Source organism: Neopsephotus bourkii, unplaced genomic scaffold (assembly GCF_033783945.1).
Source record: "Neopsephotus bourkii isolate Nb327-2 ecotype Australia unplaced genomic scaffold, CSIRO-AGI_Nbou_v1 NB_13, whole genome shotgun sequence".
Lineage (NCBI taxonomy): Eukaryota > Metazoa > Chordata > Aves > Psittaciformes > Psittacidae > Neopsephotus > Neopsephotus bourkii.
The window spans coordinates 286,202-299,986 of record NW_026900530.1 but is presented as its reverse complement, the minus strand read 5'-3'; the positions used below and the strand labels follow the sequence as shown (position 1 = coordinate 299,986).

At 40.0% G+C, this 13,785-nt stretch overlaps 1 protein-coding gene across 1 annotated transcript in view; it reads left to right on the top strand.

Annotated features, from left to right (window-relative positions):
* Positions 1–13,785, top strand: part of NKD1 (NKD inhibitor of WNT signaling pathway 1) — a 110,188-nt gene that overhangs the window by 75,604 nt on the left and 20,799 nt on the right. The window contains exon 5 of the mRNA XM_061369702.1: positions 12,236–12,342. Within this exon, the coding sequence (XP_061225686.1) occupies positions 12,236–12,342 (107 nt within the window). The remainder of the gene's footprint in view (positions 1–12,235; positions 12,343–13,785) is intronic.

Genomic DNA, 13,785 nt, shown 5'->3' with positions numbered 1-13,785 from the left:
CTGCTCATTACATACATGTTAGGGTATCGTTCTCTGTAGCTGACAACCCACCAGCTCCTATGAGTGCTGCCTCACAGTTTTTGATACATGGTGTGTTTTGTCTGTGGTTTGAGAGTTTTGTTCTGGGTTGTTAATCCTCTGCATTAGATTTTGAAGATCATTCTTTCTGTAAATAATAGCTTCACATTGATCTTTGTAGTCAGATCATCCTGTGTTGCTAGAATACTGTTATTCCTGATCACAAGCAATTTGCATGTTTTGTTCAGAGACACTATACTACAGTGGAGAGCAGAGCCTGGGATTTCCTCATCCATGTCTGTCCCTTACTTATATAATGGAAAGCCAGTTTCAGAGCATTGTACATAAGAAAACCTTCCAAACTTACAAGTGGTCTCTATTCTTTATGGTGGCCAAAGAAAGACAAATATTAATGTTAATTTATTTGTGTGTGATGTATAAAAAACTATTTCAGTATAAAAGAAAGGTAATAAAAAGGGAAGCAAAACTAGCACCTCAAGAACATCGAGTTGATCCTTAGTGAACACCTGAAACGTGGAAAGCTTAAAATAATATTATATGTTTGGTATTTATAACAATATTGTTTTTCCATGCTCTTTCTACTGACAACTTTTCCTTCTTTCACAGAGAAGCTAATGCTCTTTCTGAGTGATCATTAAAAAAGAATCAGTTAACAATAAGAATATTCATTTACTCTCAGCTCCAGGGTAGTCATGAACTAGTTTACTAGGAGGCAAAAATTCACAAGTGGGTATAGCTGTTGAAAAACCTGTGTCTACAGAGTTCTCAAGGTGCTTCTCTTGTAGCATGTGAGATCCAGACCATCAGGGTACATGTTTGAAGCAGGAGAATCAAAGGACAAAGAGCTTAGGAAGATATCATCAACGGCAGGAGGGCTCTTGCATTTGCCTTCCACATCCCAAAACTGAGCGAAGCATCATGACAGAACTTAGGCAGCAGGCTGTGGGCAGCCAACTGGTTGCTCATGTCAGTGAATGAAGCTTGAAGGAAGCTACCATGTAGCAGGACTGAGATGGGGTGAGAAATGGGTGCCAGCGATGCAAGGCTTATGCTCTGTGTGTGTGGTTTTAAATAGCTGAGCCTCAGTAGTTTGGACTCACTCTATCAGTCTTGGTCATTGGTGTTTCCTTGGGCTGTCAAGGTTGTGATTCAGAGAAGGAAGGAACTGCATCCTTTGTAGACATATCTGAGCTGTTCATCTAACTTGGGCTTAGTAACACTCACACTGAGCGCACAGGAACGCAGGATGGTGCCCAGCTCTGCACTAGCTGTCCACCACTTGGTTAGCCCGTCACACCCCTAACACCACCCAAGGTGGCTGGGTTATAGCTTGCCACATCTGTGTGTGTGTCCTGCTCTCCTGCTTCTGCAGTAGTGACTAATGTGGAAGGCAGGGTCTAACATCAGATATACCTTGAAAAACGGAGGGACTCAGGCATATCTGTGAGAGACAGCTGATCTGGTGTATATGGTACAGAGATAAAGCTGCGTTACTGTATGCAGCGGTATAAAAATGTTCTTGAACTTTGCCCCAGGACATCTACCACCAAGAACAGGGAATGAAATATGGGTACAAGTCAAAAGTTTGAATACAATCTCTCTGGAAATGTGATGAATACCAGTGGTTTCATTTATTCCACTGGAAGAACAAAGGTCCTTTTCTACTTTGAATTTCCCAGCAACGATTATTACCAGTTATTTTTCTTGTAGCTTTGACCACAGTTCATGGAGGCTTTATTAAATATGTTTTTGAAAAGTGAGTCAAAATGCTGTTCTTCTAATTCCCTCCCCTCCTCTCCCCTCCCATCCCCTCCCATCCCCTCTCTTTCCTCTCCCCTCCCCCTCCCCTCCCCTCTCTTTCCCCCTTCTCTCTTTCTGCTCTTTTTTTCTTTTTTATTTTATTTTATTTCTTTTTATAATCCGTCTGAAACTACAGCATATTTCCATGCAATGATTTGGGCCCAGATAATACTCTCATGCTGATGTTCATGGAATCATTCCAGTTTTGTGCTCTTGTAACTGAAACAAGTATTATCCCTTGCTATTTCAGAAGATGATATACTTCTTGTTCAAATCCCTTGTCTTTAAATGAAACATTACTTTCATTTTTAGAAACCTGGAATACTGCATTTAATAGACAAAATGTTCTTCTGCAATTCCCAGCTATTCCTAAAGTCACCACTTCTCTTGTGTTTAACTTGACCTTGACACAGCCAGGCAACCAAGCTTCAGAGTGCTCTATTTACTGGGTTTTCAGTAGCTCTCTGAAACAGGCTTTTGTTGACATCCCATGTGCATGCTACTGGAAGGCCCTTCTCTCTTGCCCATAGGGATTTCGTATCCCAGAGTGTCTCATGTGAGGGTGCAATTTATGACAGGATTAAATTGTTCTTGTGTTTCTGGGATCGAATTTAAGGGTCATGGTTTTATACAGACAGCTAGATGTAAAGACAGATGCCTGAACCTTCAGGCTGGATAGTTTAGACACAACAACCTGTCATCCTGAACCTTACAAACATACAAGTGCAAACCTGCAGACTTAAAGTGGCAATTCCAGTGAAAAGCATATTGCTTTTGCCAGTTGCTGTTCCAAATTCAAAGTGTGTATCAGTCAGGGTGCTTTTGTGTGCTTCAACTCCACTTCTGCTGCAGTAGCTACATAAACCCAAAGTTTTACCTCACCAGGCAGAACAAGTGCTCTTTGTTACCTAGACAGATTACAGCTTTTTCTAAAGTCTGCTCTTCATAAAAGCCCAGCTTGAACAGTGGAAATTCTGACTTGCCTCAGATACTGAGGAGACTTTTACAGTTTCAAGTAGCTCCAGGGTTATATTTTAAAAGTTGAATTTCATCACATGTTTCAAGTTTGGTGTTAAAAAAAAAAGAAAAAAAAAAGAAAAAGGCATGATATTTTTAGCAGAAGAAAGTCCACACACACCTTTTTTCTTAACAGATGTTTCATCTCAATCATATCCAAACCTCAAAGCACAAGTAGCAGTCAACCTTATTCTTCTGTGGAGAAAAAGATAAAATGTCATGTGTTTGGAAGAAAGGTTTTTGGTTTGGTTTTTTTTTTTTTGTAACCACAACTAGTTTGTGAGTAAAAGCAAATGAAAAATGCAGCGCTATGGGGTTGTGGAAATGAACCTGAAGAAACATTTCTGCTCTCGAAAGAGCATGGAGTCCAGCTGCTCTTGCTAGATGGAAAGTCCCAACCCCCAGCCCACCAAAAAGTAAAAATGTCAGTAATCAGGTTTTTCTTTCTTTATAAATCTGATCCAGCAATCCAGGTTCTTTCACCACTGAAATATGTCATACAAAGTGCCCAGCTTTGTACCAAAAAGGATTTAAACAGAAAGAGAGGAAAGGAATAGTAGTTGTAAAAAATATTACCCAGAAGTACAAGAGGCGCTACCCAAGGAATTTTCACAGGGCTCTGGAGGAGCAGAGAGCTTTGCTGTGCTTGGCAGGGGGGGTGTGAGCAGGGCTTAGCCAGCAGGGGAGCGGCAGATGGCAGCCAAGGAAGTCCCGAACTCTGCACATATTTATCTAGGAGGGAGCTGCAGTCCCTCTACAGACTTGGAGGTATGAGGCTGAAGTATGGTGCTGCACACCCTTGTCCTGTTATTTTAATGAGCCTTTACAGAGCGTGTTGCCATCCACCATCCATGTGCGGAAGGATATTCTCGGCAAAAGGGCGTTCAGATGAAGACTGCTCCCTGTGCCTGCTGCAGGGAGCTGCTCTAAGCACCCACCTTCTCTTCTGCCCTGTGGCTCTGCAGGGTGGATGCCCAGTCCTGTTACTCCCTGATTTCAGGACACTACATTGGAACAAAAATCCACGTTACAGTCTAGGAGGATATTGCGGGGTTTTCCACCGAAGAGGGAGCTCAGAGAGGGAAGCTGAATCTTCAGTTGCAAAACACACTGGGCTCTCTAGACAGTAGGAAGGGCTGGTTCCTCCTGTAAATGTGCTCCAAACCATGCTCCAAAATGCTTCCTCTTCTGTATTTTGAGCAGTATGTAGCACAACATGGCTGCATCTCTGATCGTTGTCTTTAGGCTGTACTAACTGATAACAGTTAGCAGTCACCTGCATTTGTTCTGTGGGAATAATTTCTTTTGTTGTGATCCTGGGTGCTCTCTCGTGTTTAAATAAGGTGGTTGGGTCAAGCCTTGATGAATTTTATTCCTTTGCATGTTTTGCAGTATGTAATATATCACCTAAGTACTGTTCCTCACCCCTTCCTCCCATATGAAAAGGGAAATTGTATGTGCTGGTCTGTCAATCACTATATTGCTTTTCAGTTGTGTTGTGAATCAATCCCCATTCTCCTCTGTTTCTCAGAGTACGTGTAGGTCTCTGAGGATGAAAAAACTGAACTTGCTACTGAATATTAACTACGAGAGAGTTGTCAGATGTACAACTGATTGATCACAGCCAAAATGATGTTACAGTACAGGTCCACAACACTGCTCTCTCTAAAAGGCTGGCTTTCTGAGGGTCAGAGTGACATTCATCCTCATGGGAAGCAGTTCTGATGAAATAAGTGTTACAGTTCAGGTGCCTTTAGAGGCCCCATCATCATAGCAAAGGCGGTGGAAACATGATTTTCCCATTGAACATGTAAGTTAGATGGGAGCGAGTTGATATCAAAGCCTACATTATTAATAACGTTACCTACTCAGCCTTCATTTGAATAAAGGGTTATGTAGTGGATGGTGGGGTTTTTTTCCGTCTTTTTCTTCTCTTGTGAATTTCAGGGGGCGAAAATCCAAAGAGGCAAAGAAAATTTAAGATAGAAAACCCATTGTGAACATGCATATCTGCAACTTACACTGAGAAGGGTTTTGTAAAAGGCAAAATTGTTACCAGTAACCAAAACCAGTGTATGGCCATCTTCAAAGAAGATAGGTCTGTCTTCTTTTGCATTAAGTCTCTAATGATCAGTTGGTGTCCCCATCTGTCACTGTTCAGCAACAGAATTCAACACTTTGCAGACCCATTCAGAGCTTCAGGGACACATAATGCTGTTAGAAAGTGACAAGTGGTCCATATGATAGTGACAGTTTTCACTTAAGAAATACTTGCCCATGTTAAATGATACAGATAGTTACAGCACATTGCATTCTGTTAATGTGGCTTTGATATGCTTGCTGATCAAACACCAATTTTGCTGCTACAGGTATCATCCTGAAGTATTCTGACCAAAGCTTATGGAGATCCTTCCCCCTGTCTTTATTTCCCCCCCCCCCCTTGTGTTTTTTTTTTTTTTGAGACAGGAGAGGAGAGAAATGATCTTCTTTGATCTCCAACGAGGAAGGAAAGAAAAAGACTGTTCTGTTCAGGCTTTTGGCTAACACAACAAACACTGTTTAAAATTTAACTTTGCTTAATTAATTAGTAAGTCTGTTTAGTGCTGTCTGATCTTCATCCAAAAGGTATTTTGAAGCTTGAGAACTGAGCATCAAAGTGTATTGGGTGAAGATGGTCAAGTAAGGCATTTAATCTGGCAGTTGCTGTTGATGAAATACAGCCAGTTGGGGAACGAATTGGAAAAGCGAATCATAATCTGGCAAAATTCAACAAGCTCCCTCCCTTCAGCAAACTCACTCCAGAAGGAGTGTGAGGAATCTAGGTTTAGTGTTTAAGCATGCATGACTTACACCCTAGCTAGCAAAGAGAGATCATATTGTCCTCTGTATCTGCATCTTTAGTGCAATCCTTTTTTTGGTAAGGAGATAGATAATAAAACAATTTTTCCACTCACCTCAGCAGCCAGAAAAATACAGACACCAGACCTAGACAGAAACCTGTGATACTGTACCAAGGCTTGAAAATAATTTTGCTTAAATATGTCAAATTATGGAGTTTGGCAAAAGGAATCAAAGTTTTAAGGGAGGCGGTGTTGCATAGACCTGTGAGTTTGGCTATTTTTTATTCAGGAGAGAAAATGATGCTCCAGTGTTTGAGTAGATTTTAGTCTACCAATTCCCAATAGTGACCTAATGGAAACTTTTCAGAATCACTATCTAATGCCTGAATGATTAGAACACATTTTGTTTATTTTTGTTGGGTTTTTTTTGTAAGCTATCCCTCAGTCTGAGTCACCACCCCCCTGTTCTGCAGTTAACTGTCCCTCTCCAGCCAAGTCCTGGCAATGGGTCTTGTCACATCATGAATCTTTTTTTCACCCTGTGGTGAGCAGCTGAACCTTTAATTTGTGTTGTGGCCATCAACAGGAAACTGTGAAATAGAAGATCTTGACTTCTCTCCATATTTTCAGGTTGACATACCCATCCCAGGCTAGTACAAAGCAGTACTAGTACAGTTCTTGCTAAATTGGTTTTGACTTGTCCCACTGGACTTAAAATGGACAATTAATTTCCCTACAGAAAGTTTTAGAGAAGGCAGCTTGATCTTTGTTGTTTTGAGGGGTGTGTCTAATTCTTCAGCTTTTAGCCAGAGAAAGCTGAATGCATGCTTCTGGCACTGACCCAGGAAGAGCCTGTTTTTCGGTGCTTTTTTTCTGGTGCCTGTGGAGCAGGAGTGTCTCTCCCTGCCTGGCCATATTCTGTGTATTCATTTGCCACATTCATTTGAGCAAAGAGGACCTTTGGTCAAACAAAGTTATTTCCATCAAGGATGTATTTCAATCAATTTTGTGCAATAAAACCAAAATGTATTCTTAATGGGGGTGATATTTCTTAATCCAGAGCTCCAGGATAACCTAAAAGTGAAATCTGCATACGAATGTCACTGTTAATTAATGGACAACTTCTCAATTTAGACTTTCAAACACAGTTATTACTGTGGTTGTTGTCATCATGCAGTCAGTGAGGAATGTCAGTTATGTTTGTCAAACTTGATTTGCAATGAAAAAAATACTGACAGAACCAGATAATTTAGATGTTAGAGACTTCTGTCCCTTTGGTCCTCATAGTTTCTTATTTTAAGTTCTGCTGCATCTGCTAAATCTTGGAATTGGAAGTGAAACCCTTAGCCCATTGACGTCAATAGGAATTTTAGTACTGAGGTTGGTTGGGCCAGCTCTTCGATGCTCAATTCCACCAGTCAAATATTGCTACTGAAGTTCAATTTAAGCGTTACAGAAGTTCTTATGACTTCATCTCCTTGTCTTGATAATGGCTATGTGTTTTTTAATTTTCCTTTTATCTTACTCTCCCACAAGTCTTAGGTTCCAGTGTGTGGTTTGTTGGTTTTGCCCCTGTACAGATAATTGTGTCCCTTTGTTTCTGGTAGTAGTTTTAAAGAATTGCTGTTGAATCCAGTCTATCTGATTTGAGGGGAATGCTAGTAGTACTTCACTTCACAGGGTTTGGTTTCATGTATGCCAGATGCTGGCTTCCATAGGTGGCATTTTTGTCAATCCTCCTATTTTACTTTTACTCTGCTTTCTCTCAAAAATTACAGTAATGACCCTGATGTTAAGATGATAGTCACTGGTAATGTCCAGTCATAATTTATCACTATGGAATTGCATAGCTTCCCCCATAGTTCCGCCTTTTGAATTAAGGCCCTGTGATCCATCACATACCTTTCAGAATGGCTGTCATCCAAGGAGGCTCTGAAGTAGTTCATCTTTAGCCTGAGTTCTCCTAACTGCTGTGCAAATGTGGACTTGGAAGCTGCAACTTAGACCTAAACATTCATCGGAACTGCATCCTCTTTTGTTTCTGACCACAAGAACATCTTAATCCATCTGACGAAAACGTTAAATACAGCTGAAAACCAGAGTGAAACTGTCCTTACTTTGAGAAGACAGAGCATTTGTTAAGGAGCTTGGAGCTTTGCTTCAATGAGGCTTTGAGAAATCTGAAATGACAAGCCATCTGAGAGAGGGTGAAAGTTTAAATAGTCACTTTTCCATCTGAGTGAAACTCTGGTTTGATTCTTTTTTTTTCTCAGATGCAGGATGGAGGTGAGTGACAAATGGTTTGGCTGGATGAAGTTTAGTATTCTGTCCTCATTCAATAACACATAGCACAGCAGTAAGTTTTATTTCATTTGTGGGATTTTTCGGCAATTCCTAAGCAACAGTTGGAATTATTCCCCACTTTTCTTAGGATTGAATACACCCCTGAAGAAAAGACCTAATTCTTTAGGGATGAATCTTAACACCTTTAAACTGGTGTTCATTCTCCCCTTCTCTTCCTCCCCCACCTTAATTATGAGCAATTGGGTGGTAGTAATTAACAATCTTAGAGAGAAACATCTGCTAGTACACTTAAGCCAGTAAGTTTGTTTTTCATGAAAGAATGGTATTTCACAATTTTTCCAAGTTAATATTTTTCCTTTATTGTCTTTCCAGTTTCAAATATCATCCAGACGCATTTTTATAGTGTCTTAAGGTTACAGAAGTGAATACAAGACCATTAATAATGAACAAGAAAAGAGAACATCATAAAGAAAACATATGCGCTATTTCAATTCATGAAACATTCTGTTAGGGAACATTATTTTTGAAAGCATATGGCTATTCCCATGAGAAGAAATATATATATTTTTTATTTTTTTTCCCCCCTCCAGTTGTGGATTCCCACAACAGGCATATTTTTCTCTGCATATCCGTCTGTGTAGCGCATTCTCTTTGTCAGGACTTGTTATTTGAGTGGGGAGGCAAGTAAGTATCTTTCCACAGATGATATGTGGACCTATTTCTGATGGCCTGGACTTTGGAAACACAAGTCTATTAATTCTCCGCACTCCTTTGAGATAGCTGTCTTGTCTGGTCTAGTTTAGTATCATTGGCAGAGCTGAAAGGAAGTTCACATTGTGAATATATCTGAACCTTGGCATGTGGCTCACTGATGGAGCTCTGTTTACAGGCTGCTAGTTTTAACTGTCCCAAGCAGACATTCTGATTTTATTTATAAGTAGGTTCACCATGTGTTTGTATCCTTCATGAAATCAAGTGCATGTCAATAGTCAAAACTAAGTATAGAAACAAGATACCAGACACCTACCCTTCCCCTCCCAGACAAAACAGTCATACTCCATTATGGATTTTTAAATGTTCATTGAGTTTGGATAAGGCACGTGAGGATATCTGCACAGACACATTATTTGATCACTCATAAATATTATTTAAATACCTCCATATTCCCCTTCAAACTTTCCTCATTTATATTTCATTTCTCATTGCTGAATGAAGCTTGACATCAGGATGAGATCACCAGATTTTCCCATTTCATGTGAGCTCCAAAATGAGTAACTGATTTCAAAGGATAATTCCCCAGAGCAACAAGGCCAGTAAGTTCTTCAGATCAAAGGTCAGCAAAGCTCAAAGAGGATAATTTCTGGCATACAGTATTTAAACTCTCTGAAGGAGTGTACTGCAAGATGTATCTCCTCCTTCCCCAATAGTTGAACTCTTGTTTTTTTGAGAAGACTAATTTGTCAGAGCACATTTTTTCTCCGTTACATAAATTATACATTAAAGTGAAAGCTTCCTATCTGAACACACAAACTGCACATACAGAAAGGTTATTAAACATGCCAGTGGAAGGCCTGTGCCTGAAACCAGAAGGTAACTCTGTGCCGTTCCTCTCTGAAGCACCCCATGGACTGGGGAACTCTGGTGCTCTTTGCACATGCCAGCAGCTTTCAGCACAATGCAGGAGCATGGTGGTTTAAGAGAGGGAATGCTCTGTGAGATGCTTCGCTTTGATAGCAGAGCCCAACAAAGAGCAGGGAACAGTCACCTTGTGTAGGATCTGCTCTTCATTGCTCTCAGCCATGAGAGCATGCCAAGCCAATGTATTGGGGGTGCTGTCCCTTAGAGACAAAAGACCACTGTGGAAGTCTTTTGGCCAATGTGTACCTTTATACACTTAAAAGTATGTGTGATAAGAGGGATGGATTTTCTTTTCAATTGGTTGTCCACTGTTTCAACAAACCTGGGGGTCATACCAGCCCACCTTTCATTTATTTCATGTTCCCTAGATCGAGATTGTGAGGGGTTGCAAAAGCCCCTCATACAAATGTTTTTGTCCTCTTAGAACTGTTCATGTGAGAAACTGGTCACTGATACAAATGAGCCACTGAAAGTCTAGGGGCGTATTTAATAGTTATGAAGAATCGCTGTCTGTGTAACCATCCTTGTTGTGAAGTCGCATGTTGACTTTCAGTTTCTTGCTGTTTTTAGAAGGAAAACACAAGGGTGGACTATGTAGACAAACAATGTTATCTCTTGTTTTATGGGGGTCTTTTGTGGCCTTAGCTTTGAACTTACAGGAATACGGAATTGTATTTATGGGCAAAGTCAGTACAGAGCAAATGGCCCTTCTACACATACACTTCAAATTTCTGTAGTGTAAGTAATATGTATTTTAATACATGCCTTTGTTGATAAACACTATACAGAACCTCATTAAGAAACATCCCTGCTTGTCCGGTAACACCAGGTTAAAAAGACAAGGGAAGAAACAGCAATGAAGCAAGCTTTCTCCTCCTTCAGCTGACCTTCTTGCTTAGCTTATGTTTGGTGTGGAGAATCCTAACATGGCTTGGAGTAGAAATCCAAGTGTGTCAGTGTGTCAGTATGTGTATCATAAATGTCATGTCTACTTGCATTTGTACAATGCAAGTTGCATGTCTGTGTTGGGAAGCTGGCATTAGTATAATGTCAAGCCTGCAAATAAGTATCAAAGTCAGGAAATTCCAAAGGTTAGGGTTTCTAGCTCATTCCTCCTTTCTTTACTTTACATTCAGAATCTTTCATAGTATACCACAGTTTCGAAACCAACCAAACAAAAAAAGTAATACAATAATGTTAAATTTAAAAAAGGCATAAGACAAGAAAATGTGATATATATTGTAGCATGGCAACATGAATATTGTGGCAGAAATCTTAGCTTTTGGAATTTCTGAGAGTATAAAGCTTTGGTAAGGGTAGATTTTATATATATATTTTTTAAAGGTAATTGTTTGGTTTTAAATGTGAAAGAAAATGGTGAAAAATGGCCAAAATCATACCTTAGTTTCTAGCATGTTAGTGACTTGCTTTCCTGGGAGAATGCCTGGGAGACACCTGAGAGCACTGCTGAATGCCAGGAGGGCCGGTTTTAAATGGGTCATCCTGAACTGGAGGGATCATGTCCCCTTCTTTGAAAGGAATCTGACTTTACTGAACTGGCACTTCCATGAGATCTTACTTACAAAGGTATCCAAAGAAATGGCTCCTACATAACATTAGAATAGAGACTTTGGATAAATGCAGATGCTGCAGTACAAGGGAAAAAGTGCTGACTTTAATACCCCCATTCTCACAATATTTTCTGTTTTTTGGGGAATAGGCATGATTACTGCTATGCTGAATAGGTATGAGCATAACATTGTTGGCAGAGGTATGTGGATGTATAAAAAATAAGGTTTTGAGGCTATGGTTTAAAGATCTGTGTATATTTTCATACCACTGATTCATATAGAATTAATTTTCTTCAGGTATACAGCTTCACCATGTGCAAGGCTGCCTGCCTTTGCAGGAGCCAAAGGCATGGCTATTAAGTTCCTGGGCATTTGTCTTTTAGTCTGCAAGAAGTATATCTTACTGTTACATATCTGATACATGTTATGTGTTGTCATATATGTCTGATAGATGTTAACTGATTCTCTTTATGAGTGCTGTTGAATTATACAAGTGCATGATGTTTTGACCTGAAACTTATGTGAAATATACTTTTTCAGACATACATGAAACTATGCAGATTAATCTTTTTAGCAGGTAGCGTTACCTTCTTGGAAGGTAGTAAGGTTTGTGTGTATTTGGAGAGGGAAACTGGAACAGAATGAGGAATTCGTTTCAGCTTCATTACTTCACTCACTGCTGGTGAATGCAATGTGGTTTTGCAGTATGTCACAAACTTTCAGTATTTTGCAAAGTATTCAACTTATTAACAGTAACTGTTCTGCTGATTTATATTCTTATAATACTGTGTCTGAACTTCCTGTGACTCGTGATGTTTTTAAGAGGCTGTGTACCGAAAGCTGTTGGTAGATTGTCTGCTGAAATTATCCCAGATGTGTAGTGAACAAAAAAGCAAATCAAGTATAATGATCCTCTCAAACAAGTTTGCTGAAATCGATTTCACCCTATTTATAAAGACAGATTTGCAAATAGAAGACTGCTTTGGCATTTCCTCATAAGTTTTTTGTTAAATACATTTTTTGCAGTGGCTTTGCCTCCAGAGAAGACAGATGGAGTTTGCAGTGGAGATGAAAAGAAAGTAGAAAAAGAAAATGACACACATACAGGTTCCAAGAAGCAACTGAAATTTGAAGTAAGTCCTCTGTATTTAAAAGTTTCACTATACTGACAAGCATTGTGGTAAAAAAATAACCTGTGGAACAAATAGTCTCCTATGATGCATGTATATAGCACCTAATGATTGTAGTGGATGCAGGAGGGAGCAGAATTGGCACAAGTCAGTGTTTTACTCCTGATGCTCCTTATGAGGCGATTAGTGAGATTTGTTTCCAGGTTTGGATTCTCTGTAGGATCTGAAATGTGTAGCAAGAATAGGCACTTGCTTTAAAGCTTTATCTCTGAACCTTTTGTTAGTAATTCATTATGCCAGCTACCATATTACCAAATCCTTATATTGACTTTCATGGAGAGTTGCACTTTTTTAAATCTGCTTAGTGTAAAAGATGTTTGTGAAAGCCGCTCTAGCCAGTGGTCTTCAGTGCCTGGGCCTTCAGAGTGGAATAAACCTGATGCTCTACACTGGAAATCCATCTGATCACATGACAAGAGGAAAAGAATCCTGCAGGGCAATGAGTCTGATAGTTTATTTCCTTGTGGACTTACAAACATCATAAAACTGCCAGACATTGTGTGTAGTTGGCAGGTTTTGTTTATACACGGAGTGATTTAATAAATATGAGCATTGAAACATGCTGTCATTCAGCTAGAGGGTTGTCTGTGAGGAGGAAGATACTCTGGTACCAGCAAGAAACAGTGTGAATTTTCATCTGTGTGCACTCCAGCAGATGTGGCAAACTTCTGCTTTTCAGTGCTGTCAGCCTGTCACAGTAATGAGCTTTGCATTGCTCGACTGTTATTTAAAAGACAATGCAGCCACCTTGCAGCAGCTCAACTGTTCATTTGCTTCTCTAGGGCAGATTTAGGCATCTGGTACAATTTATTTTTTACTGTTTTAAAGCTGATTAAAGGAAGGTAGCTTTCCCATGGCAGTTCAGGTGTTGCTAGGTGCTTGTGTGCCTTCTTGGGGGAGGTGACTTTCCTGCCTTTTTTTGCGTGGCATATTTTATGTACTGCCTTGGGTAGCAGATATTTGCAGACAGGAAAGGCATGATAAACTGCAATTAACAGTGCCTTGATATTTGGATGTTGGAGGGCACCTGCCAGCATGGTTGGTGCCAGAGTAGCTGGAACTCCACTGTGCCGGCAAAGTCTGTGTTTGTTCCCAAGTAGTTCTTGGCATGCCATAAAGGTTAGCACTTGGTACTAGGCACTGTGACTAATGCAGGGAAGGTTGCCATGGCTGTTCACTAAGCAGAGCACATCCTCACATAAAGCTGTTATGTTAGGCAATGTGGAACAGGGAAGTATTAATATGTGGCAAGAAACAAAGTATTGGTATTTTTTCCCTTGTTCTACAATGAAAGTTTTCCAGCTATGTAAGCTAGGAGCCAAGAGATTGGTACACGTTTCAAAAATATGAAAGAATTAGAAACGCAAGTGTTGAGTCAAGAGGTCT